This window comes from Phytophthora ramorum, assembly GCF_020800215.1.
Source record: "Phytophthora ramorum isolate Pr-102 chromosome Unknown Phyram_PR-102_s0016, whole genome shotgun sequence".
Lineage (NCBI taxonomy): Eukaryota > Oomycota > Peronosporomycetes > Peronosporales > Peronosporaceae > Phytophthora > Phytophthora ramorum.
The window spans coordinates 969878-993617 of NW_027150662.1; the positions used below are offsets into that span (position 1 = coordinate 969878).

At 51.7% G+C, this 23740-nt stretch overlaps 6 protein-coding genes across 6 annotated transcripts; 2 read left to right on the forward strand and 4 right to left on the reverse strand.

Annotated features, from left to right (window-relative positions):
- Positions 1 to 481: 481 nt before the first annotated feature.
- Positions 482 to 886, reverse strand: KRP23_13004 (uncharacterized protein; the record flags this gene model as incomplete). Its single annotated transcript, XM_067883662.1, has 1 exon — positions 482 to 886. One exon carries the CDS (start codon positions 884 to 886, stop codon positions 482 to 484), a length of 405 nt encoding a protein of 134 aa, XP_067739088.1.
- Positions 887 to 1548: 662 nt separating this feature from the next.
- On the reverse strand, positions 1549 to 2049 carry KRP23_13005 (uncharacterized protein; the record flags this gene model as incomplete). Its single annotated transcript, XM_067883663.1, has 1 exon — positions 1549 to 2049. The coding sequence occupies one exon, from the start codon at positions 2047 to 2049 to the stop codon at positions 1549 to 1551; it is 501 nt and encodes a 166-aa protein (XP_067739089.1).
- Positions 2050 to 11771: 9722 nt separating this feature from the next.
- On the forward strand, positions 11772 to 14033 carry KRP23_13006 (Cathepsin D; the record flags this gene model as incomplete). Its single annotated transcript, XM_067883665.1, has 1 exon — positions 11772 to 14033. One exon carries the CDS (start codon positions 11772 to 11774, stop codon positions 14031 to 14033), a length of 2262 nt encoding a protein of 753 aa, XP_067739090.1.
- A 123-nt stretch (positions 14034 to 14156) lies between these two features.
- On the reverse strand, positions 14157 to 16140 carry KRP23_13007 (Oocyte zinc finger protein XlCOF26; the record flags this gene model as incomplete). The annotated part of the gene is made up of 2 exons (XM_067883666.1): positions 14157 to 15636; positions 15710 to 16140. The coding sequence occupies 2 exons, from the start codon at positions 16138 to 16140 to the stop codon at positions 14157 to 14159; spliced, it is 1911 nt and encodes a 636-aa protein (XP_067739091.1).
- A 1506-nt stretch (positions 16141 to 17646) lies between these two features.
- On the forward strand, positions 17647 to 22161 carry KRP23_13008 (ATP-dependent DNA helicase Q-like 4A; the record flags this gene model as incomplete). Its single annotated transcript, XM_067883667.1, has 12 exons — positions 17647 to 17733; positions 17826 to 17908; positions 18006 to 19623; positions 19692 to 19798; positions 19868 to 19969; positions 20042 to 20303; positions 20367 to 20435; positions 20505 to 20763; positions 20838 to 21043; positions 21107 to 21459; positions 21532 to 21769; positions 21835 to 22161. The coding sequence occupies 12 exons, from the start codon at positions 17647 to 17649 to the stop codon at positions 22159 to 22161; spliced, it is 3711 nt and encodes a 1236-aa protein (XP_067739092.1).
- A 139-nt stretch (positions 22162 to 22300) lies between these two features.
- KRP23_13009 (Pantothenate synthetase) lies at positions 22301 to 23324 on the reverse strand (the record flags this gene model as incomplete). Its single annotated transcript, XM_067883668.1, has 2 exons — positions 22301 to 23074; positions 23154 to 23324. 2 exons carry the CDS (start codon positions 23322 to 23324, stop codon positions 22301 to 22303), a joined length of 945 nt encoding a protein of 314 aa, XP_067739093.1.
- Positions 23325 to 23740: the final 416 nt, after the last annotated feature.

Genomic DNA, 23740 nt, shown 5'->3' on the forward strand with positions numbered 1-23740 from the left:
AGCGAGCGAACGCTTGTGCAGCGTAGCGCTTCATGTAACTGTACTGCTTCGTAAGTAGCTTTGGCTATCACGAGCTTTGCCGCGTCGGTAGAAGCCTCGTGCGACAGCAGCTCGCCCGGCAAGACGCCGCCCTGTACCACCTCTCGCGCACGAGGTCCGAGGTCCGGCAGAACCTCGTCGACAGCGGTCTCCGATCTTCCTGCTGAAGGCACGAGCAAATCCCCGTGAACACTGCGCCCTAATACACTGGCAGCGTTATCGAGATCAGGCCGCACTTGAGTTGACGCCACGCTGCGTTCCCCTTTCTGTAGCCGTGTTGACTCAATGAGTCAGACTCCTGCGTCGACATGGCTAGCGTGGCAGAGTCGGTCGAAGTACAGGAAACACGCAAGACACTCGACGAAAAGCCCGACACTCGACGTCAGAACGCTGAATTGCTACCACGAGCTATCTAGATAGTTGATGACATGTAACGGGGTCTCTAGTCCTGGAAGGTCTCCAGTAGCAGGTCCGCCTCCCACTCGTTCAAAGGTTGAGTAGGGGAGTTGTCCGACACTGGGATCGGTTCAGGGAGGTCCAATCCGTCTTCGGACGGTGGCTCGGCCTGGTCCAGCTGCCGTCGCTGCCTCAGTCTGGCGTCGAAGCGGCCTTGATTGGTCTTCGCTCGCTCGCGGTGCAGCTCGCACAGATTGTGCAGCTCTCCGTTGCGTTTCAGACTACGGGGCTGGGAGCAGCGCGAACCTTTGTACTTGCACAAAAGCTCGTCCTGGGGACTGCTGGGTGCACTGGTGCGAGGATCCACCGGCACCTTGACGAGCAAACCTGTTGGGGGATGCAGCACCAGGCGGTGTCCGTCGTCGTCAATGCGCGGCTCGGGGGTCGACATGTTTTGGTGGTCGTAAGCGAAAGTGGTCGTGCGGTGCTGCGTCGCGTCTGCTGAGGAGCACAATCGGAAGTGGTCATGGGGCAACGATGCCAGAGCCGTGACGGCGCTCAACTACATGGCCAATGGCGGTGAAACTAGCACCGACTTGTTTCAGATTCATTTGGGGGAGGCACGTATGGATAGGTGGCAATCTCATAACGCACGGTTTGCTCAAGTGCTCGAGTTCATGGGCCTCGAGGACGTTTATGTGTTGCTTCTCATTGGCGCTACGTTTCGAGCTGCAGTTCGAAGCTGTGGTGATTCCACGGCTGACGCTCGACAACGCCGCAACTGTGTCGACGAGCTCCGAGCCACAGACGAATTTTGTGCTCACGGTCGTGCTCAGCATTGCTCGACATGTTGCAGCAGCACGGCGGTGGAATGGTTCCTATCGCCATACATGGTGGCTGGAATTGTTATCGAGAACTACAGACGTGTCTATCTTTGTATGGGCTGTGTGCACAGACGTATGCTGGTTGAAAGCGCAAAAGAGGACGAGTTGGTTATGACTGAATTCGTATCGTGGTATATGACAGAACAACTCAACAGCGAATTTACGTGTTGCAGCGGAGGCGATACAGTAGTTGCCGTAAATATTCGCCGACAGTAGCCAACGTCTCGGACTAGGGCTGCCAAACAGGGGCGCTGGGCGTCAATGCGGCGCGTCGCTGCTTGGCCTCCGCGCACTGCTGCAGGTACTTCGGGTCTTTTTCGTAGGCAAAGACTCGAGGGTCGACTCTCTGCACACGAGCTCGCAACTCCAGCCAGTTGCTGCGAGTATGTTCCGCATGAGCCTCCTTGTCGTCCAGAGGGGCCTCTCTCAACTCTTGATTTCCACGATCAGTATCGTTATCAACCTCTCCAATGACGACAACCTCAGTGCCATCAGGTTCGGGTCGTTTGAGCTGTTGTGGCTTTCCCTCGGGATTATGGTCGGCGCTAGCTCCTGGACCAGTGATCTGTGCGGCAATCGACGATGCCACTTTCGCAACGCAGCTGAAAACATTATCGCCAGAGCTGGCGTTTTTCGAGTTTCCAACCGCAGCAGAAGCAGCAGATTCGAAGGTGGCCGGGGCTGGAGTGATTTTGGCATCGGAAACTGCGATGAAACTTGTCACCGACATTGTAGAGGATATGGTGGGGGTATTATGAGTGAAGGTAAGGAAGCTGGTTACTTGCTGGTGAATTTAAGAGTGAGCAATAACAAGAGTGTGGGATCCAGCGTTTGTCACATCACCTTAGCTTGCAGGCATAATTCCCATCTAATCGCTTGTGTCCATCGTGTACTTTGGCCACTAGGGCAGCGACAATGGTGACTACTTTGAGTCTGAAGCTATCGGTACTAAAGTTTGATGGAGATTCAGTTCAAACCCAGCCGGGTGTCCATCTTTCACGATGGATTTTCAGCAATCTAAACAAATGCTCATCGGACGGCGATCGTGTAGTGAGTGAAGGCTCTTTGGGTTAAAAGAAATGACTTGTTTCACCGCGTAGCTGCTCTGATTGAAAGCAAAACTTTAGCATCATGCCCAGGCCACAATATTTTGTTTGAGCTCAAGGGAGCGCAGTCTGTGCGAGAATGCATCCTCGACCAGGAATTTGAAGATATTGCATTCCTACCCTTCGTGCAATTCGTTGTTCTCTTCAAATTCGCAAACGGAGGAGATAAACAGGCAAAAACGAAAAGTGGGTGTTACAACCTCGAGGCTGCGGAGGTCACAGAATCAACTCCCAACATACCTGCGCGAAATTAGCTCGCATCGATCTGATCCAACACGACCTGCGATCTCTGGAGCTGGTAGAGAAACCAAGTAACATTGGCCATATGCTCGACAAACTATCCTTTGCAATTCGGAGGCTGTCAAAGCTGTGAGAGTACGTGGATCGGATATGACTCGAAAATTGCCAGATTATCTCGTATCGACGGCGTTAAGCTGCTAAGTTTATCGATCACGTTGTAGAACGTCCCTCATTAAGAAGGCTGCGCTGTTTTGTTTTTTATTGGGTGATGTATTATAGTCACTTAGATTATCATGTAGCCCGTGTTCCTGGCGCAGCATAGAATTTGGCCCCAGTGAAGAGTTCGGATTGTGTCATTCGCAGGGCTGTAGCTTCGGGATGCTCACTGCGTTTATCAAACAAATCTCCCTGTTGAAGTCAACCAAGTTTGCTGTTTGGGCTTGATTGGGAAGAATCACCCGTTCGTCTAACTTGACCAGCAACTGAAATGTGCATGCTATTGCTAGGGAAGTGTGTCAGCGACCATCGAGGTGGAGGTGGAGATCAATGGTAACATCCTGACGCCCACACCACGTTGAGACTCGACCTGCTCACTCGTGGAAACCCAGCCAGATCTTCGACCTCCGAGTGGAAGAATTCGACCGCGAGCAACATTTGACCTACCGGACCTTCATTCAAGACGTCGCAGTGGATTTCGACTCAATCACCGCGCTGGGCTTCGCCTTTGAAGGACAGAGCGACCTCATTATGCAGTTCACGAGCGCATTACTGGGATTTCAGCCGATGAGGTTAACAAGAAAGGATCCGCGTACACGAGGTGGTCGATAAGATGGCGGCCACAATGTTGAACGAAGCGATTGAAGACAAACTGGAACCTGAATTCGGGGCCACGTGCCTCATAGTTGTGAATGCATTGGACGCTGAGCATTCTCCTTTCTGAATAATTGTACTCGGTGTTTTCACATTACCGGGTCGCCATCGTGTGCAAGTCGTTGCGAGTTGATGCTGCAGGCTTGGCGGCGATCATTTGAATCCATACTCTCGAGTTCGAGCTGCCCAAAAGGCACTCTCCATCTGAGCATAAATCATAAATCACCTTTGAAGCGGCCCTGCGAGTCGCAGACTGCTAGTGGGTCTCATTTATCAAGACGCAGCGACCTCAGCACTCTAAGGAAACTGGCTCAGTCAGCGCTAAGGGGAATATTTTGGTAGTAGTTGAGTGCGATGACCGATCGGGAGAAGGACACTTCAGTTCGGTGGAGAGAGTGCTCGAGATCTCTGGATCTCGCACGACGAGCCTTTGAAGACACGGGATGGGGTCGACTTGATGTTGTGGAGGGACTGTGTCATGCTGCATATGGGGGGAAGCTGGACGTGGTGGAGTGGATTTGTGACTCAGCGGAGACAAGTGCAGACTTCCAATTGAAAGAGCTGGTGAATGCACAGAGTGAACTTTCGGTATGTCGCCCTTGACTCTGGCTGCTAGTGGAGGGAACCTTGATGTGGTCCAGTGGCTCGTGACCAAGGGCGCCCGAACGAATGAAAAAGGCAGAGGAGGTCGAACGGAAATCCATGAAGCTGCTAGTGGCGGACACCGGTCCGTCCTCGAGTGGCTTGTGGGGAAAGGAGGTTGCGTCCATGGGAAAGACGAAAATGGTGATACTGCTCTTCACGAAGCAGCCAGCGGGGGTCATTTGACTACAGCGCAATTTCTTGCTAGAAATGGGGGTTATTCAATCGAGAAAAATGATGCTGGAGAGACCGCGTTGGAAGTGGCGGCTGCTAGCGGACACTTTGCTGTCGTTCAGTTTCTTGGTGAGACTACGAATCAAACTACTGATATTGCCACATGGAGAAATACTCCTCTTTATAATACTCTCATGAAGCACAAGATCAAGTTTGTGGTCTTCGTTTTGCGAGATTGCGTCGTTGAGCCGCAGAGTGAGTTTTGGAGCAGTTTATTTGTTGCTGCAAGTCACGCCCAAATTGATGCCATCCCGTATTTGGATAAGGAGTTGGATATTGGTCTTTTTACTACTAACAGCAACGGAAGATCAGCTCTCCATGAGGCCGCTTCGGTTGGTGCTATTCACCTGCTGGAGTTCCTCATAAAAAATGGGATGGATATCTCACCAGTCGACTCCTTCGGGATAACGCCTGCTATTGAAGCTTGCAGACGCGGCCATCTTGACGTACTGCTCCGGCTTCTACAAGAAGGGGCAAATGTCACGAATGGTAACGCTGCGGGTCAATCGGCGCTTCACTTTGCGTGCAAAGGCGGCCACGTAAGGATAGTGGAGGTCATACTCGAGCATGAAGTTGATGTCAACTGCTGTGATCAGCACCGTTGCTTTCCTCTGCATTGCGCCGCCGCTGGCGGACATGTCGATGTGGTTAAAATACTGGTTGACAGAGGTGCTAGATTGGACGTCGAGACTGATTCCAGTGAAACGCCACTAGCCATCGCAAAAAAACATGATCACGTTGATGTGCTCCAGTATTTGATGGAGCGGGAGGAATCAATTTCAATTGAGATCCCAGCGCGCATCAAAGCCAATTTGGTTCGGCAGGAGCGGATGAACTGTCTGTTTCGTTTCAAAGTGGTGGCAGCGTAAACACTGCAGTTTTCAGTGGGCAGTACAGGAAGAAAACAGCTCCATTCTTGACGAGCGTGGCGGTGGTGTGCCGACAATTTTTCCAAGTGGATGATCATCGACGAGTTGTTCACCACATCGGATACTTCATTGGTGCTTCGCTGCGATGTTCAATCGTGCAAACACGAGGGGGAACTCTGGAACTCGCCCAATGGAGCCTTGTACGGTCCAACTGGGATGCAGGAGAACCTGCCAAGGGACTGCTTTCGGCAGCTTTTGCTGGGAAATTGGAAGTGGTTGAGGGGTTGTGTGACGCGGTGGAGAACAAAAATTCCCTCGTTAATGAAAGGGATGGGAACGGACAGACAGCGCTGCATTGGGCAGTTAAAGCGCAGATGCCAAATCTCTCCTTGATACAATTCCTGGTTGGTCGTGGAGCTCGAGTGTTTGAAGCTGACAAATGGGGGAACACTGCACTGTTCTATGCCGCCGTTGAGCAAAAATTGGAGTGTGTCGAGTACTTTCTGAAGGGATATTTAGGTGACGAGAAACCATCGTTGGATGACTTGAGGAAGACGCTATTTGCTGCTGCAAAAGCTGACCGAGCTGACCTTGTGGATCATTTGAAGATAAAACACCCTAGAAATATTCGCTTTGTTGATAATCACGGAAGGTCAGCACTACATGAAGCTGCGGTAGGAGGGGCTATGGGATGTGTGAATCTGTTACTGGCGTCGGGGGCTGATGTTCACCAAACGGACAGTTTTGGAGTGACACCTGTTATTGAGACTTGCCGGCATGGTCAAAGTGACGCTCTTATGCGTTTGTTGGAGTGCGAAGGAGACGCGAGCGATGTAGACATGTCAGGCCGAACAGCTCTTCACTATGCAGCTGAAGGAGGGCATCTGGAGGTCGTTTCCACGTTGTTGGCACATGGAGTGGATATTAATTGTTCTGACAGGATTGGCTGGACGCCGTTGCACTGTGCTGCTGCAGATGGGCATCAGGAAGTTGTGAGGGCCCTCTTGGATAAGGGTGCTGATGTTGATAACGAGACCATTTTTGGTAAAACCGCAATAATTACGTCCGTGGAACGCGGCCACTATGAAGTGCTTGACCTCTTGTGCTTTGCAGTGTCTGGTGTGTCCCTAACTGTTACAGTCCAGCATGGCTACAACGAGAACATCATTGATCGAAATGATTTGTCGTGGGGGGCTGTGAATTATTGGCTTAACGTACCAGTAGAAGTAAAGGCGAAAAAGCGTAGGCTTACAAACTTCGCCGAGGAACTCGATCGATGGTCAAAACTAAGTCACCCGAATGTTGTCCAACTCTTTGGAGTATGGTACGGTGAAAACGGTGAAGCTTGCTTCGTTTCCGAATTTGCAACCCAAGAGTCACTGTTGGGAAATCTCGCTGCCTCTCCAGCAATTTTGTGGGAGAGACTCTATGGAGCAGCTTTAGGTCTGCAGTATCTACATGATCGTAACATCATCCACGGTCAGCTCAACTGTGATAGTATTGTAATCGCAGAGAATGGGCTTGCAAAATTACGCAACTTTGGCACCGAGAATACCAGTCGTTTGGAGTGGACAGCGCCTGAACTTCTGAGTGGACTACCTCTCTCTTTTGAGTCAGACATCTATGCATTTGGCATAACCATTGTGGAAGCATTTATGAATAGAGACTCTCCGTGGGGATTCACTGGCTCCGCTCTGAAAGACGCTATCCTGTCAGGAAAACTTCCAGATCAGCCGTCGAAGATGACAGCGAGTCACTGGATGCTAGTTGAACGAATGTGCTGCTTCAATCCGCGTGACCGACTTTCGGCTCCAGATATCGTTCGTCAACTGAAAATGCTCCTTGACGAATCTTCTCCTTCGTCTGGAAACCCCGATGGAAACTTGTCCACGTGGAACAATCTAAGTGATGTTGTGATTGCTTCGACGACAGTATCAAATCTTCTTACTGACATTAAAGAGATGTGCCAAGACGCAACTGAGACAGCTGCCATGTTTCGCGACGTGCACAAGCGACTGGATGATATATTGAATATGCTTAATGACAGATACAGGCACTTGTCAGGAGCTATCGTTCATCGATACTGTATAATACTACTCAATTTGCATACGCGAATGAACAGGTTGCTTGTTGCAACGACAATTCCTGAAACGCAGTTCGCTGCACACGGTCAAGTGCTCACTGACATATTTGCAATGCACAAAGACCTAGATGTACTTCTGAGGATTGCCAATTTACCGTTTGATGTTAATGTCCATCAATGGCAAGTAACGTGGAAGCATCATCGTGACCAACAAATGGAAATAATTAAGCAGACGTTGAAGAGTTTGCAAGACACCAAAAGGACTGGCGAATCGGAAAAAGCTCAAGGTGAAGAAGCTTTGACATACTTTCAGCATGAGCTTAACAAACTTCCGACGCATTTATTATTGCCGAGCGGTGCATTTGCCGATTTGAAAGCAAGATTATTGCTAACCTCTCAATGGACGTCAAATGCGCCAGGATGGTTCATTCCTGAATACGAGGTGGTGTTTGACAACGTGAGTACGTTTACTGATGGGGATATAGGCTCTGCTCATGCGGGAAAATGGAACCAAGCACGAGTATTGGTGATAAAACTGGGGATACAGCTACAGACTAGTGAGTTTACTAGTTACGTGGAGACATGGTACAAGCTGCATCATCCCCATGTGATGAAGCTGTTTGGAGCATGCCATATCAAACAGCCGTTTCTTGTATGCGAATATACGAGGGAGCAGCTCGATCAATATTTGCACTGTCACCCAGACGAAATATGGAGAAAACTGTACGAGGCTGCCCTGGGACTTCGGTATCTTCACGAGAAGAACGTGATTCACGGAAATCTAAATGCTACCAGCTTCGTCGTTGGTACCGATAACTGCGTGAAGATAATCAACTTTGGTTTGAGTAGCCTCGAGCTATGTCAGAAACAATCATGCGAGGAACCTGAATCAGAAAGTGAGAGCAACACACAGGGGAAAATCACCGACAAGCAGTGGAAGGCCCCCGAGCTCGTCGGAGAAGCAAATGCAACACAGCCCTCCGATATCTTCTCCTTTGGAACGTTCATCCTTCACGCAATAACTAGCGTGAATTCCTGTGAAGATACAGCAGGTGCGAACAGTAAGAAGCCACGACTGCCACTATGCCTTGTTCAACACATTCATGATTTGGTAGCTCAAATGCGCAGTGACAATCCTCTTGGTCGCCCTTCGGCTTCGAAGGTTGTGCGAACTCTAGAACTATTTACAGAAGATTTTCAAACGCACAAGCGTCAGGCGGGAGAATTCGATGTGGTGCTGGTATGTTGGAGTAGCCTTGGTGGGTTTCGTGCTTGTTCAGGAAACGCTGTTGTCACAGTATCAAGCCTTCTTGCCGAAATTGACGACAATTGCACAGACACCGTAACTTGTGTGGCCCGTGATGTGTATGAGAGACTTGTGGATGTTTTCAGTCAGCTGAAAACAAAACGTGGTAAACCCTCGAAGGAGCCCCTCGATCGGTTCAGCAACATTCTTTTCGCCTTCCACAATCAACTGTTTAGATTAGATCACGAGAATACCGCTTCAGTGCACAGGAATCTCGACGAGTTCATGGACGACGTTCGTATGTCTCGTTCAGACACGTTACATAAATGGCAGGACCAGCTTGAGCTACCACCTATAGAGGAACTGAATGAAGCACCACTGGAGTCGTTTCCTCATTCAAAACTTCAAAATGAGTACGATACAGCTTTGACGGGTTTAAGTGAAGGCTTCAGTGCATGTCGTAGTACAGATTGCGCTGTGGAAGATACTTTGGGTGCTAAATGTGTTGTGCCCTGTTTAAATATGTCGAGGCGTGAATCCTGGTTTATTCCCGAATATGAGGTTGCTTTTGTCGACATCACCTCATTCAGCAGAGGTGGATTTGGCCAGGTGTATTACGGCAAGTGGAGACGAGCGGATGCAGTAGTTAAGACTGTGAAATTGAAAACCGAAAAGCAGGAGGCCGCGTTCATCAACGAAGTGGAAATATGGCACAAACTCAATCATCCTCATGTGGTTCAATTGTTTGGTGCGTGCCATACCCAGCGACCATTTTTCGTGTGTGAGAATGCAACGGGTGGCCAACTAGATCATTATCTGAAGAAGCATCCAGATGAGATGTGGAATAAACTGTATGAAGCTGCGATAGGATTGCAGTATCTGCATGAAATGGGTGTGATTCACGGTGACCTAAAGTGTGACAACATCTTGGTTGGGAGTGACGGGCTTGCAAAACTAACCGATTTCGGGCTAAGCACAATAGAGTCGGATGCTTCGTACGGCAACGACGAGCTTAGTAAGAAGCCAGTGACGGCTGCGGTTTGGTGGACAGCTCCTGAAGTTTTGCGCGGGGAAATGGTGACGTTCGCTTCGGACATCTACGCATTCGGGATGTGTATTCTCGAGGCAACGAGCGGAGCGCGTCCGTGGAGGATTTCAAACAAGCCAGTTATCCGGCGCAAAGTCTTAATAGACAAAAGTATTCCAATGCGCCCGTTAAAGTGCAGCGAAACTATGTACCGGCAGGTAGAGCGAATGTGCTCTTTCGATGCTGCAGATCGCCTCTCCGCTGCAGACGTCGTTCGACGGCTCGAAGTCTTCACACAAACATCTGAGAGATCTGAGACGAGTGTAGTCGATCTTGCAAAGCTTGACGAAATGCCGAAAGCGTGGGTCAACCTTAAAGATGCTCTAGTTGCAACATCATCTGGCGAATCGACATTATCAAGCCTACTCACAACAATTGATGGAATGTGTGAAGGATCAACAACGATGGATCTCATGAATCAAGCCGTTCGCAACCGATTAAAGAACGTGTTCAACCGACTGAAGTCTGAGCTGAACGTTCTTTCGCAAGACACTGTTCGGCAATACGTTCGGCAATACGGCGCAATCCTGCACTTCTTCTACAGGAAGCTTGAACACATATGTGTCGTTCGTTTGTCAGGAGTGGAAGAATTGAATTATTTCTCAGCAACTCGTCTCGGTATCGAGGCTGCCCTTTCAGTCCACAACGACGTGGATATGTATATGAAGACTGCGCTTTTATCCTGGCTAGAAAGTGATCGTAAGTGGAGAGACCAGTGGGAACCCCTCCGAGAAAAGCAACAGATTGAGATATTCGAGCGTTTGAACGACTTGCCTGCGTATTTGGAGAGCATAGACGACACAAAAAACCGAGAAGAGGCTTTGGAATTGCTGCAATTCGAGTTCACCATGCATCCTACGAGCTATGCGCCGAGTAAGGCGGCTAATGTAACGCAGGCCAAGCATGCGGTTGCTTCTTTATTGACCTCAGCAATCCCAGATTGGTTTATTCCTCCATACGAAGTCACCGAATCACGTCATATCGGCCGGGGGGGATTTGGCACCGTCCTCCTCGGAGAATGGAAAAATGCCCGAGTAGCGGTGAAGAAATTTGGGCGTGAGTCATTCAGTGATGCCTCCATGCTCAGTTCGGCACTGAGCCGAAGTTTTGATTTGGGACCGCAGCACAACCGTGTGGTTGATGATTTTCTATACGAAGCTCAAATCTGGTACAGACTTCGCCATCCTCACGTTGTGCAAATGTTTGGTGCGTGCCATGCTGGCAAAATGTTTTTCGTGTGCGAGTATGCTGGAGGTGGGCAACTGGACGAATATTTACAAGATCACCCAGACGAGGTCTGGCAGAAACTGTACGAAGTAGCACTCGGTTTACGCTACGTGCACTCCATGGGTGTGATTCACGGTGATCTCAAATGCAACAACATCCTCGTCGGCAGTGATGGTCTAGCTAAGCTAACAGACTTCGGTCTCAGCATATTGAGCACCAGCAGGGACGAGTCAGATAATGATAAACTGGAAATAGGTGCTATCCAATGGAAAGCGCCTGAAGTTTTACGAGGCGATAAAGCTACGTTCGCTTCCGACGTTTACTCGTTCGGGATGTGCATCCTCGAAGCAGTTAGTGGGGAACTCCCGTGGGGAAAGCATGTGGATGACAAAATCGTCAGGTATCACGTTCTGGGTCAACAGCTTCCTCCGCACCCAGAAAATTGCAGCGAAGAAGAGTTCGCCCTGGTGGAACGCATGTGTCGGTTTGACCCAAGCGAGAGATTGACAATCAAGGAGGTCGTCGACTCACTGAACGCGATGCGATGAACGTTAGTTACTGCAGTGTGCCACTTCGCATTGGCAGCACAATACGCTTAGCTTCTGTAATGCTCGTTGATTCTCGTTGCTGTTGCAGTCCTTGTTGCCATTGTCTGGCCGGGGTGAATCTGAGTTCCAAAAGCCGGAATGCGATCTTTGGTGCTCCATATCCCCTATCCCTTGTCCCCCCATTGGTCCAAAACACCACTTCACCGCGCTACCATTCGCCAAAAACGCTTCGGTATAGCCAGCCCGAGTTTAGTCTCCGTATTTCCCAATCTGCCGAGTAGTGCGTAAGTGGAGTGCTTCATGTTGAACCGGCTGCGATTGGCGGCGCTTCTCGCGGCGTTCGTGACGCTGGCGCTGCCCTCCCAGGGCGCAAACTCGCTGCTGCGCATCCCCCTGACGGCCACGACACAGCGACGCAGTGCGCAGAAGCTGCTGCAGTTCCACACGCAGCCCAGCGACGCCGTGACGACCAACGCGGTGGAAGTCGAGGGCGTCCTGAGCAGCCTCAATGTCCTGCAGAACGGCGACAACAGCCTGCGAGCGCAGGACGCTCTGCATAACGCGCAACAGCTGGAAGCCGAGGGTCACGTGCCGCTGGAGAACTTCATGGAGTTCCAGTTCTTCGGCCCGATTGCTATTGGATCGCCCCCGCAGGAGGTTCTCGTGTGCTTTGACACGGGATCGAGCGACCTGTGGGTGCCCGGCAAGAAGTGCGAGGCGTGCGCAGGACTGGACAGGTTCAACCACTCGCAGTCGAGCACGTACCACGAGTCCACGACCCACCCGGCGTTCGCGGTGCAGTACGGCAGTGGGAAGGTCAGCGGCCATTTTGGACAGGACGTGGTGCACGTAGCACAGTTCGAGGTGCAGGATACGACCGTGGGCATTGTACGAACGGAGGAGGAGTCCATGGCTAGGATGAAGGCCGACGGGCTGCTAGGCTTGGCGTTCGACGGACTGTCGACGTTCTCGCACCCGCCGCTGTTCTTCGCGCTGCTGGAGCAGTATCCGGAGCTGGATTCGGTGTTTGCGTTCTATCTCAGTCCGGATCCCAACACCAATGGATCCGAGCTGCATTTGGGTGGATACGACGAAGATTTCATGGGATTCATGCAGGCGTCGTGGCAGATGACGGATGTGCTGCCGCAGTTTGGACAGTGGACGTTCTGGAGGATTCACTTGCATAGTGTGAACGTCGGCAAACATCGTAATGCCTGTGCAGATGGGTGCGTAGCCTTTGTGGACTCGGGAACGTCGCTGATTGGCATTCCAGGGACGCTGTACCTCAACTTCCTGTACGAAGTGGCGACGTTCGCTCAGAACCAGGGTTGCTACTGCGGATTTGTGCAGTACGGCTTTCAGTGCTTCCTTTGTGCACCGGAGGACTTCCCACCGCTACGGATTGGCGTCGGGGGCCACCACTATTACGTCTTGGAAGGATCTGATTACACACTGTGCGTTGGACTAACCTGCATTGTGTTGGTGCAACCGAGTGGGCAAGAGATGTGGGTTCTCGGCGATGTATTCATGAAGAAGTTTTACTCGCTGTATGATGTGAAGAAGAAACAAATGGGATTTGCATGCCCGGCCAACTCTACGCTGTGTGGTGTGGAAGATTTCGAGAAGGCTGCAGGAGACAGCAACGACAACGATCTGCTGCCTTCGAAGCAGGCGTCGCCGTTCTTCGAGAACAGCTTCAACATGTATGACATGGATACCCACGCTGTGTTGGTGTTGTTCCTGTCGGGCCTCTCGCTCGTTGGTTCAACCTTCATCGTGTCCTCGTTTGTGCAGTACCCGATTTTGCGTGGCTTCCGCTCGTTTTCGCTCTTCTTCTGGCTTTCGGTGTGCACTCTTGGCTACAACCTGACTCTCTGGATTGCCGGTGTATGGAGGGCTCACCAGACCCACGTCTTCTTCTGCGCTCTGTTGAAGAGCACCCAACAGTTCTTCGGTACCGCTATTTTGCTGTTCAGTGCTGCGGTTGCTTTGGAGCTGATTCGTGCTGTGCGCTGGACACATTCGAGTACGGTGGAGTACAAGTTTGTCTACCATGTAGTGATTTGGTGCTCTGCAGCGTGTACGGGGGCATTCTCTCTGCTGACGGGTGTCATCGGCTTCTTGCCGGATGGAGCTGGTCCATGCCGTGCGTGCTTTGTGGGCCACAGTCCTGGTTGGGCACGCGTTTTCCTGTTCTACTTGCCAGCGACGCTGACACTTACGTTTGCAGGTACGGCAGTGTATCTTGCTTACACGGGCTCGTCCGGGCAGTCACTGCCGCCTCAGGCCGATCGTGCACGTCGTAGCAGTGGCCAACTGCTGTCGAGTTGTGTGGCTACGGTCGCTGCTCTCCTCCTTCCGACGTTGTTCGGCTGGCTGCAGGCGTTTGGCACCGACTGGGTTACTTCTGGCTTCTTGCTGTATCTGTCCGAGCTGTGCTTCTACTCGCAAGGCCTGCTGAACGCGCTTTCTTGGGCATTCAACCCGTCGTATCGTGTCGCTCGATACCGTGGCGCCAATGCCACGGGAGGCGAAGCAATGCGTCTTATGGGACCGAATTAATGAGCTGCGAGACTGCGGCAGGGAGGCTGTTTATCAAAGCATTAGTCGAGTTACTTTCAACCAAATAAATCCTGGTGTTTTGTGCTATGAAGCCCATGTACAGCAGCCTCACACTGTTGACAATTAGTTTGTTGGGAACGCGTCAATAGCGCCGTAGAAGTCCCAGAAGTCATCTCCGAGCAGCTCGAGGTTGTCGTCCTCCAGCCAGCTCGCCTGCTGGCAAATCAAGTTGTCCTCCACGACGTAGTCAATGTGGTCCTTGTGGCGCACAGGAAGGTGGCCACATCCCGGTCGATGGGTATCCTTAGGCGAACTGCACTTGACAGGTTGTGTTGCCGTAGCCTTAGCTACTGCTTTCGGGTTTGGAGGAATGCGCTTGAGTGCACCCAGTCTCGTGACGCTGTCTTGGCAAAGGAGGTGGTTCTGCACGACGTAGTCGCGGTGGTTCCCGTGCTGGATGGACAAGTGTCCGCAGGAACGGTTGTGGCGCGAATAGTCCAACAACGACGACGCCGGCGTCGACAAGCAAGCCTTCTCAGCAGCAGATTTGTTCAGCCCCGCAGCGGCAGCTGATACGCCACTGCCCATATTGATGAAGTCACTGGAAGAACCGGCGGATCCAAAGTTCCCTGGCGTAGCAGCAGAGGCTGGTAGACTCAGTTGAGCATTGGGAGCAGACCCGTCAAATGGAGTAGCTGAACTGGAGAGCAGACTCACGGGAGCGAGCGTTGATCCATTGCCATCCTGCGCAATGAAAGCCAAACTGGGCTCAGCAAGTGTTTGGTCCATCGAAGCAGTGTTGGGGAGCGCCGAGTTCGCAGGCATCATTTGAAGGCCACTAATGGATGTGGCATCGCTCGCCATGCTGGGATACGAGCCTGAAGCGTCCTTGGGTACGAGTGTGGTGCTGTTTGGGGGGGAAGTAGCTGGGAATGCCGAGAAGAGTTGGTCCATCATACCATCAGATCCGTTGAATATGGCCGATCCTGTCAATGCCGCATTGTCTTCAGGAGGAGGAGGTCTCAATTCGAGATGAGCCGGACAGCAACTCGAGGCTACGGAAGTCGACGGACGGTGCGCTGGGAAGGCGTCGAGCGTCAACGGGCGAGTGAGATCTAGTGTCTCTTGGGAGAGCAAGAATGCGTCCAACGAGGAGAGTGCGGCAAAGCACGCAGGTGGCGAGTGGATGTGGTTCTCCGGACACTTCAGCTCGTAGCGCATCGGTCGCGGCGCATCTAAGCACGCAGCAGTAGCCGACATCTTGCGCCGACCGGTTGCGCAGGTGCTGGCAAGCGGCACCGGTGTCTTCATGGCCAGCGGCTCTGGTAAGAGCACGTCAGCATTCAGAGCAGCGTCAGCGACAGTGTGGCTGACGGCAAAAGGCGCCGTGACATCGCTCGGGCAGTCACAGCTCTCATCACCCGAATCATTTTTCGTGGGCGGCGACGTCGAAATCCGCGGGGACAGTTTGCGCTTTTTGGTCTTGCCTTTTCCCGAGGCGTCCGCCTGCTCCTCATGCAGACGCTGGTGCTTGTGGAGATCAAACTTGCGCGCAAAACTGCGGTCGCAGTTCGGGAACGCGCACGCAAAGGGCTTCCTGCCTCTACAGAAGACCACACAACAAGGAACACCGTCAGATTCCACTCCTACGACGTTAAAAGCACTCTATAACGTACGTGTGAGTCCGTTCGTGACTCAGCAAATCCGAGCGGCGCGCGAAGCACTTGCCACAGTCCTCGTACTTGCAGCGGTAGGGCTTCTCGCCCGTGTGCACGCGGTAGTGCACCTCCATATCGGCCTTGCGCAAGAAGCGCTTGCCGCAGAACTTACACGCGAACTTCTTGTCGCCGTTGTGGATGTTGGCGTGGCGCTTGAGGTTCCCTTTGAGCTGGAACTCACGTCCGCAACCAGGGAACGTGCACCGGAAGACCTTCTTGTCCTCCTTCTTGAGCCCCAAACATTCCGATTCCGCCTGACTAGCGCTTGCCGTGGAATTATCTGTGGGTTTAGCGACAGAAGGTAGAAATGCAGCGGAACTGAGACTTTCCGGGTCTGTCAGAGACATCGCGTCCACTTTGGCATTGAGCGCGAACGGAGCCATTTGCATCCACCTAAATTGCCTTCTTGTCCTCTCGATGGCAGCGATTGTCGAATGGCAGTGCTAATGGAGGATACGAGCCTCGAGTCGAGCGTATGCTAAAGAAAAGAGCTCTTCCCAGGGATTGGCACAGTGCGCCGCCGTCGGACAAATGCACCAAAGACTAAACCCTAGGCTGCTCTTAAAGCGTGGAATCGCGAGCCGTACAGCCCAGCGTCCAGCGAAAACACTGATAGAGAGCATGACTCAACGTTTTGAGTCGGTCTGATCGGCTTCCCAACGCGTTGACATGTGAACGTCTCGGAGTGTTTGAATCTCCGGTCTGCCATCTTCGACGATCCTGGATTATTGAGGTGCCGTAACAAGAGGTTGAGAAAACGTGCATGTTGGTAAAGTTACTGCCGTCGTCGGATAAATATTTGACCAGACGAACGCGTATCCGAAGCCATTCATAGTAAGCCTTGTACCTGTGCTGCACTACAGTACATGTACCCGTTCTCGATGCCATAACTTACAGGCATCTCTGTATCTCATTATTATTTTGTTTGGTATACCCGAGGTACCGACGAGATAGCGCATGGTGTTGCATTGCCAACTGCGGCTGTTAGACAATTCGTACGCTACATGTAGCTTACGAGAGGAGAGCCATTGCAGTAGAGCACAACAACTTGATGTCACAACATGTTGAACAAGTGCTGGAATGGGTACACGCGTTTTGGCCCCTTCGAGTCGAAGTTCGACAGCCCGTCGAAACAGGTGCTTATCCGACGGCGGGCAGCAGATTCAATCGCGCTGGTTGCCAAATATGACAGACACATATCATTAAAGGCTTTTGGTGGAGCTTCGCCGCGATAGCACTAAGCTTACACGATATTTTCACTGCTGTAGAATATTCTTATTGTTGTAAAAAAAGACCCCTGCATTTGCTTGAGCAGACGTCGTCTACACGGCGAGTTATGACTCGTACTATTACGCGCTGACACTGAACGTGATTTATTTTGAAGCGAAGCTGGCCCGCTTTCAGGCTAAGCATCGTTCGAGCAGATGAAATTCAGCTCTCTATCGCGTTGCACGACATTTCGTGTGATCCTCTCAACTTGAAGCGACGTGGATGCTCTCAGATATATGTTTTCATGACGCGTTTCATCTGGACCTGCCGCCATCGGAAAATCACATGCTCAGACCTGTGCTTTCATGGCGTGTACGTGTATCACGACATGGAGCTGTGGACTCATTGGAGACATGGAATCGTTATTCCAAGACTAAGCCAAACACCTCCACCTTTCGTGACCAGCTACTTGGCTATTCAGCTGTATTCATGCTCATTTGGAGCTACAGGGGACTGCTTACGCATGCTATCTCCATCGATATCGAACTTTCATCAGATAGCCATTGAGCTAGCACCACCAGATTCGTCTACGGGTCCGTGCTCTTCAACCGTCACGGCCACTCAAGTGAACACGCCAGATGTCACTATTAATTCAAGGCCATCACTCTTATTCCGCATTCAAAACAATGCGCGTGAAGGCGGCAGCGACCGGTGAGCGCGCGGCGGGCGCGCCGCAATTCAACCTCAAGGAGCAGCTCGCGTGGGCGGAGAAGGTAACAATCGTGTAGCCTACTGGCTGCGCTCTCTAACGACGCCCTGCACACGTCCTAACTGTCCATATCCACGTCATAATTCCCGTTCCCAGGCCCCCACCAACACTCTGCAGCAATGCCTCAATTCCCACGTCATCGGGGCGTATCTAGACAGTCGAGCGGCTCGGAAACAAGCGTAAGCGTTACTGTGTCGCTATTGTGATGGATTGCCTGTGGAGACTAAATGAACTTGATTTTGCGTGTTTTGGTCCATTTTGTTTCCTTTTGAGCAGTGCGGACGACGGAGCAGCCGATAAAGAGAACTGCCTGGAGACTATCCAGCGAGGACGAGACGCACTGCACAAGTTTCAGGCCTTGCGAGCGAGATCGAAGGCATCGACGAAGCTCAAGGTTGTGCCGACGCCCAGGATCGCCCTGGGGACTATCCCAGTGATTAATGCAGCGCCAGTTTCAACCCCTGTAGAGCAGCGGAGAGAGTATGGCGGTGGGGCTAAAGAAAGAGGAGATGCAGCGTCGTACACGGCGTCGCCGACGGGTTTCCAGCCTGCAGCAGCGGCGAGCGATGTTGTGGATCTTACACGGACGACTCCGCCGCCGTCACCGCCGTCGACTACAGGATATCAGATCATGGGGGACAGGATGCAGGCACGAGCTGTGGTGCAACAGACGTTATATCCAGGACTGGATGATGACCCAGATAGTTTGTTCGAAGACGTTGATGTGGACGCACTTGTTGCCAATCACCAGCGCGCACAGAACCAGACCCGTCATGTTGTTCCGCAGAAGTCACCGCTGTATGCTGATGAAAACTTTATTTCCCCTCCGTCTACTCAAACAAGTGGTTCGCAAGAAACAGTGAGGGGTGTACTGGCCGACGAACTCCGCCAATCGATTAAACGGACACGAGAGAATCTGCGCAAAGTGCGTGAAGAGTGCGACGATGCATCGCTCGAGGGAGAAGTACCGGATTTCATGCAAAAGCGTCGTTCAGAACTGGAGCAGGAACTGGAGGCGCTAAGCAGGCGGTACAGAGAATGCAAAGGCGCAGCAAAAGCATCTCCGTCGAGTCGGAATGTGTCTCCTGCACCGGTCCCGCCTCGACCTGTGCAGGTGCCACAATCGTACAATAGCGCGAGTGACGCATCGAGCAATACACCAACATGCTCTTGCGGAATGTCCACTGTGGAGGCCCGCGTGCAGCATGGACCAAACGCAAACCGTATGTACTATCGATGCAGTACCTGCGGATTTCATTCGTGGGTAGACGGTGAATCTGGGTCTGGAAGCGATCGCTATTCGAATGAGGTACAAACCCGTCAACTGGTTGTTGAACAGCCATGTGTTTCCAACGATCCCAGCGTGAACTCCAAAATGCAGCGTGCCAAGCGAGTGCTTCGGGACGTTTACGGACACAATGCATTCCGACCTAACCAGGAACGGACAATCATGGAGGCATTTAGTGGGTGCGATGTCTTCGTGCTGATGCCCACTGGTGGTGGCAAAAGTCTGTGTTTCCAACTGCCTGCCTGCATTGATGACGGCGTGACTATCGTCATTTCTCCCTTGGTTGCTCTTATTCAAGATCAGGTGCAGCAACTGGAGGCTTTGGATGTAGGTGTTGCGAATCTGAATGGAGACCAAGACTATGAGACCGTACAACGACCGATTATCTCGGAGCTCTTTTCCAACCGCATTCGAATCAAAATGCTTTACGTCACTCCCGAGAAAATCGCATCAAGCAACGTGCTCAATAATCTGTTTGAATCGCTCGAAAAACGTGGTCTCCTGGCTCGGTTCGTGATCGACGAAGCGCACTGCATTAGTCAATGGGGTCATGATTTCCGGAAGGACTACTTAAATCTCGGAACGCTGCGATCAAAATTTCCATCAGTGCGTGATACTTCGAAGTAGCTGTTCTAGCGACTCATTGCTCCAGTTCTAAACTTCTTTGTGTACAGGTTCCGATCATGGCATTGACTGCAACAGCGAACACACAAACGGAGGCAGACATTGTAAAAAACCTCAAGCTGAACAACCCGTTCATCACGCGTTCAAGCTTTAATAGGTATACCAGTAATATTTGCCGCAAGGAACGAGTTACGCTATGGTTCTAATCATCTGTGCGTGACTGCAGACCAAACTTGACGTATGATGTGCGCAAGAAGACCTCCAAGTTCATGGCCGAGTTAGCAGATTACGTCCGGAAGCACATCGACGACTCCGGAATTATTTACTGGTACGCGCCCTTGAGTATAGTGCTAGATGTACTAGCTGCTCAATTGCTTATCATTTTATTTTTCTTGAATAGCTTATCGAAAAAGGACTGCGAGCAAACAGCAGATAAGCTGATCAAGGCGTTGGGGTTTGAAAACACCCGAAAAGCAAGTCAAATCTCGTTCTACCATGCTGGACTGGAACCTGAGGACCGAGCATATCGACACCACGAGTGGAGCAAGGGGAAAATCAAGCTCATTTGCGCCACCATCGCGTTTGGTATGGGAATCAATAAACCCGATGTGCGCTACGTTATTCACCACACAATCCCCCAGTCCGTGACACATTACTACCAGGTAAATGTCGCTGCAATGATAGCTTAGCCTATGTTTTGCTAATCGAAGTGGTTGCCTTTTCAGGAAGCTGGTCGAGCAGGAAGAGATGGCGATGTTGCAAACTGCATCCTCTACTATTCCTTTTTGGACTTGGTATGTTCGGAAACTAACCAATTCTTCCGATGCTGTTGTGAGTGCTAAACAATTTTCTCTGTGAATCAGACTCGACGTCGTAAGCTCATAACGAAGGATCGCGAAAATATGCAGCATCGCAACGTGCACCTACAGAACCTCCGGCGCATGACCGAGTTCTGTGAGAATCAGGTAGAATGCCGGCGAACATCTCTTCTGGAGTATTTTGGCGAGCACTTTTCGAGCACGCAGTGCCACGGTACTTGCGATAACTGCAAAAACAAGGCCTTAGGAATCACGTTCGAGAAGTCAGATGTAACCGAGGACTGCGTCGCTCTGACCAAGATGAGTATGTTTGCAATGCATGAAGCTGGGCGATGGAATGCCGGATTCTTTCTAATCAATATTCTGTATTTTATTCAGTCAAAAACCTCCAAGAAACTGGTGATCCTACAACTCTCGTTCAGATCGCGCAAATATTTCTCGGGTTGGTGGTCAAGGGCAGAGAGTGGAAGCAAGATCAGTTCTCGCGGCTTGGAGGTTTTGGCAAAGGCAAAGGACGTTACTCCCGCAGCGAGGTTGAGCGTATTCTGTATCACATGATCCTTCGGCAATACCTGCGGGAAATGGTAAGGCGAAGTGCCCGTCAATGCGTTTAATTTAAGGCATAACTAACTCGATAATATGTGCAGGACCAAACAAATGCGAAGGGGTTCACGACGACATTCCTATCTCTTGGAATTAATGCTAACAGGCTTATGCGGGGTGAACGAGTTCGTATCGTATGCAAGACGAAGTATCAGACGCGTGTATCCGCTAGCGATGGTGCCCCACAGACGAAAGCAAAGGCTTCTAAGAAAAAGAAGACCGCACCCAAGAAAACCAAAGCAGCAGGGACTCGCAAAGCAGCAAAGAAGAAAAAAACTAGCTCGAACGATTTTGTTGAAGAGCTTAGCGATGACTACGACAATGGCGAAGTGGAGGTGGTTGCACGACCTACAACAACCGAGTACCCGCTTATTCCAGAGACCAAGTCTTCCAGGAGGTACGCGCTGCTATGCATCTTGGTTTTGATACTCATCGCTGAATTGAACTGATCATTCATTCTTGACAACAGAATTCCTGAAGGTCACGTTGAAGCACTTGCCCAGCTTCTGAAAGATTGGCGTGCGAGTGTGTGCGACATCCATAATCTTATGCCGTACCACATCCTTCCTACTGCTGGTATTGCTGCAATTGCAAATTCAGTCCCAGTCTCAAATGCGGAGTTGTTGGAGGTCGACGGTGTGGGACGCATTCGTGTGAAGAAGTATGGCGAATCGATCATTTCCATCGTGCAAAAATACCTCGAAAAGGTGCGAAACTATATCGATTGCTCGTGCTTGTTGCTGGCTAACCAATCTCTTACTGCTTGGGATAGCACAACGTGACTCCAACCCCCGCACCAACTGCCCATTCGAACAGGGTGCTGGATAGCTTGGACGTACTGGACTCCGGTCCAGATTTTGTTGAGGCTTCTCTAGCGCCCAAGTCATCCCCATTTTTTCAGGCCAACAACAAGCGGACAAGCACGCTGAAGTCTACCAAATCAGCCCCGGTCGACGATAGCCTGGACGATATCGACTGGGGCGAAGTGGACGAATCACTGCTGAACCAGAAGAGCTCAAAACTTGCCGCTGCCAGTCGTAAACGCTCGCTGGACCTTTCGGGCACCAACACTGCCGATGCGAAAAAGCGAAGCATCTAATCTGCATCGACCTGCTCGTTCACGGCTTTCATCAACAACCATATCTTCCTCGCAAGCGTAAACGAAGCATTATTTAGTGTTACCAGTTTCCTCTAGTCTGGTTGAGCTCGAATTGCAACTGCTTCATTGCATCTTCCTTCTACAGGACGATGTTGTCGATCAGTCGGCACTGTCCCAACTGGACGGCGACGGAGATGATGGCTCCCTCGGCTGTGTCGACCTCCGACATCTCCTGCATGGTCTCCTTCGATCCGACCGACACATAGTCTATGGCCGTCACAAGGGGTTCGAGCTCGTACTCGTCACGGACAACATCACGCAGCTCCGCAGCATCCACCGTCGTCTTGCCACTCTGCTTGGCCTTCTGGAACAGATCCTGCGCGTGTGCAAGTCCGCGGTGCAGCACACAAGCAGCCTCCCGCTCCACGGGGGACAAGTACTGGTTGCGCGTGGAAAGCGCCAGACCGTCCGCCTCACGCACGATCGGCACTACATTGATCTCCACAGGCATGTTCAGGTCCGATACCATGCGCTTGATCAGCACGACCTGCGCAGCATCCTTCTGTCCGAAAAAGGCATGGGTAGGCTGCACAATGTTCAAGAGCTTGGTGACCACCGTCGCGACGCCGCGGAAGTGGCCCTTGCGGCACTGGCCCTCGACCAGATCGTCGAAGCCCTCGGGGTCCACATAGCAGCGGTGGTGCGGTGAGTACATCTCGTCAGCGGACGGGAAGAACACGAGGTCCACGCCTTGCTTCTCCAGCAGCGCCACGTCCTTCTCGAACGTGCGGGGGTACTTGGAATAGTCCTCGTTGGGGCCGAACTGCGCCGGGTTCACAAAGATGCTGGCCGCTACAAAATCGCACGAGTCTCTGGCCTGCTTGACCAAGGACATGTGGCCTTCGTGGAGACCCTGTGGACAATAATAGGATAATTTGTGGATATTATATGATCTGCCTGAGGATTGGACTAATCGTTAGAAATTTGCGTACTCCCATGGTAGGCACGAGGCCGAGCGTCGCGGTTGGAGGCAGCGCACGACGCGCCAGGCGGAAAGCGGCGATGCTCTCGAGGATCTGCATTCTGTCTGCGTTGCTGGAGGCGACGAAGCGACTGGCGAGCGGGGCTCGAGGTCGCGGGAGCAAGCGACAAGCGGCCAGCATGGAGGAATGAGGCGGTTATTATCCAACACCGCAATTGAGGCCTGATCGCAAAAGGACGTCAGGTTAAAATTGTTTAAACGTTTCGGCCATCGTTTCGGCTTTTTAAAACAAAGTGCCCAGTTTCTACACAAAGATCGATCTTGGAAAGTGAAGTCGTCGTCGCATTGTGAGGGCGAGCAATAGACATCTTGAGAGTCTCCGCTTGAGAGATTGCAACTGCAGCAACTTTCCTCGTGCTGAAGTTGTGAGCTGCAGAGGTGCCTGACCCAGTCCGGACGGAAAGCATTGACACCCGGCACAATTTTGACCCCCCCCCCCCCCCCCCCCCCAACCACCAAGCCAACGCGAGGCGGAGGCACTCGATCGCAAGTCCTCTGCTCGCCCTTGCAGGAAGATGGTAGTGTGTTTTTGAGTCT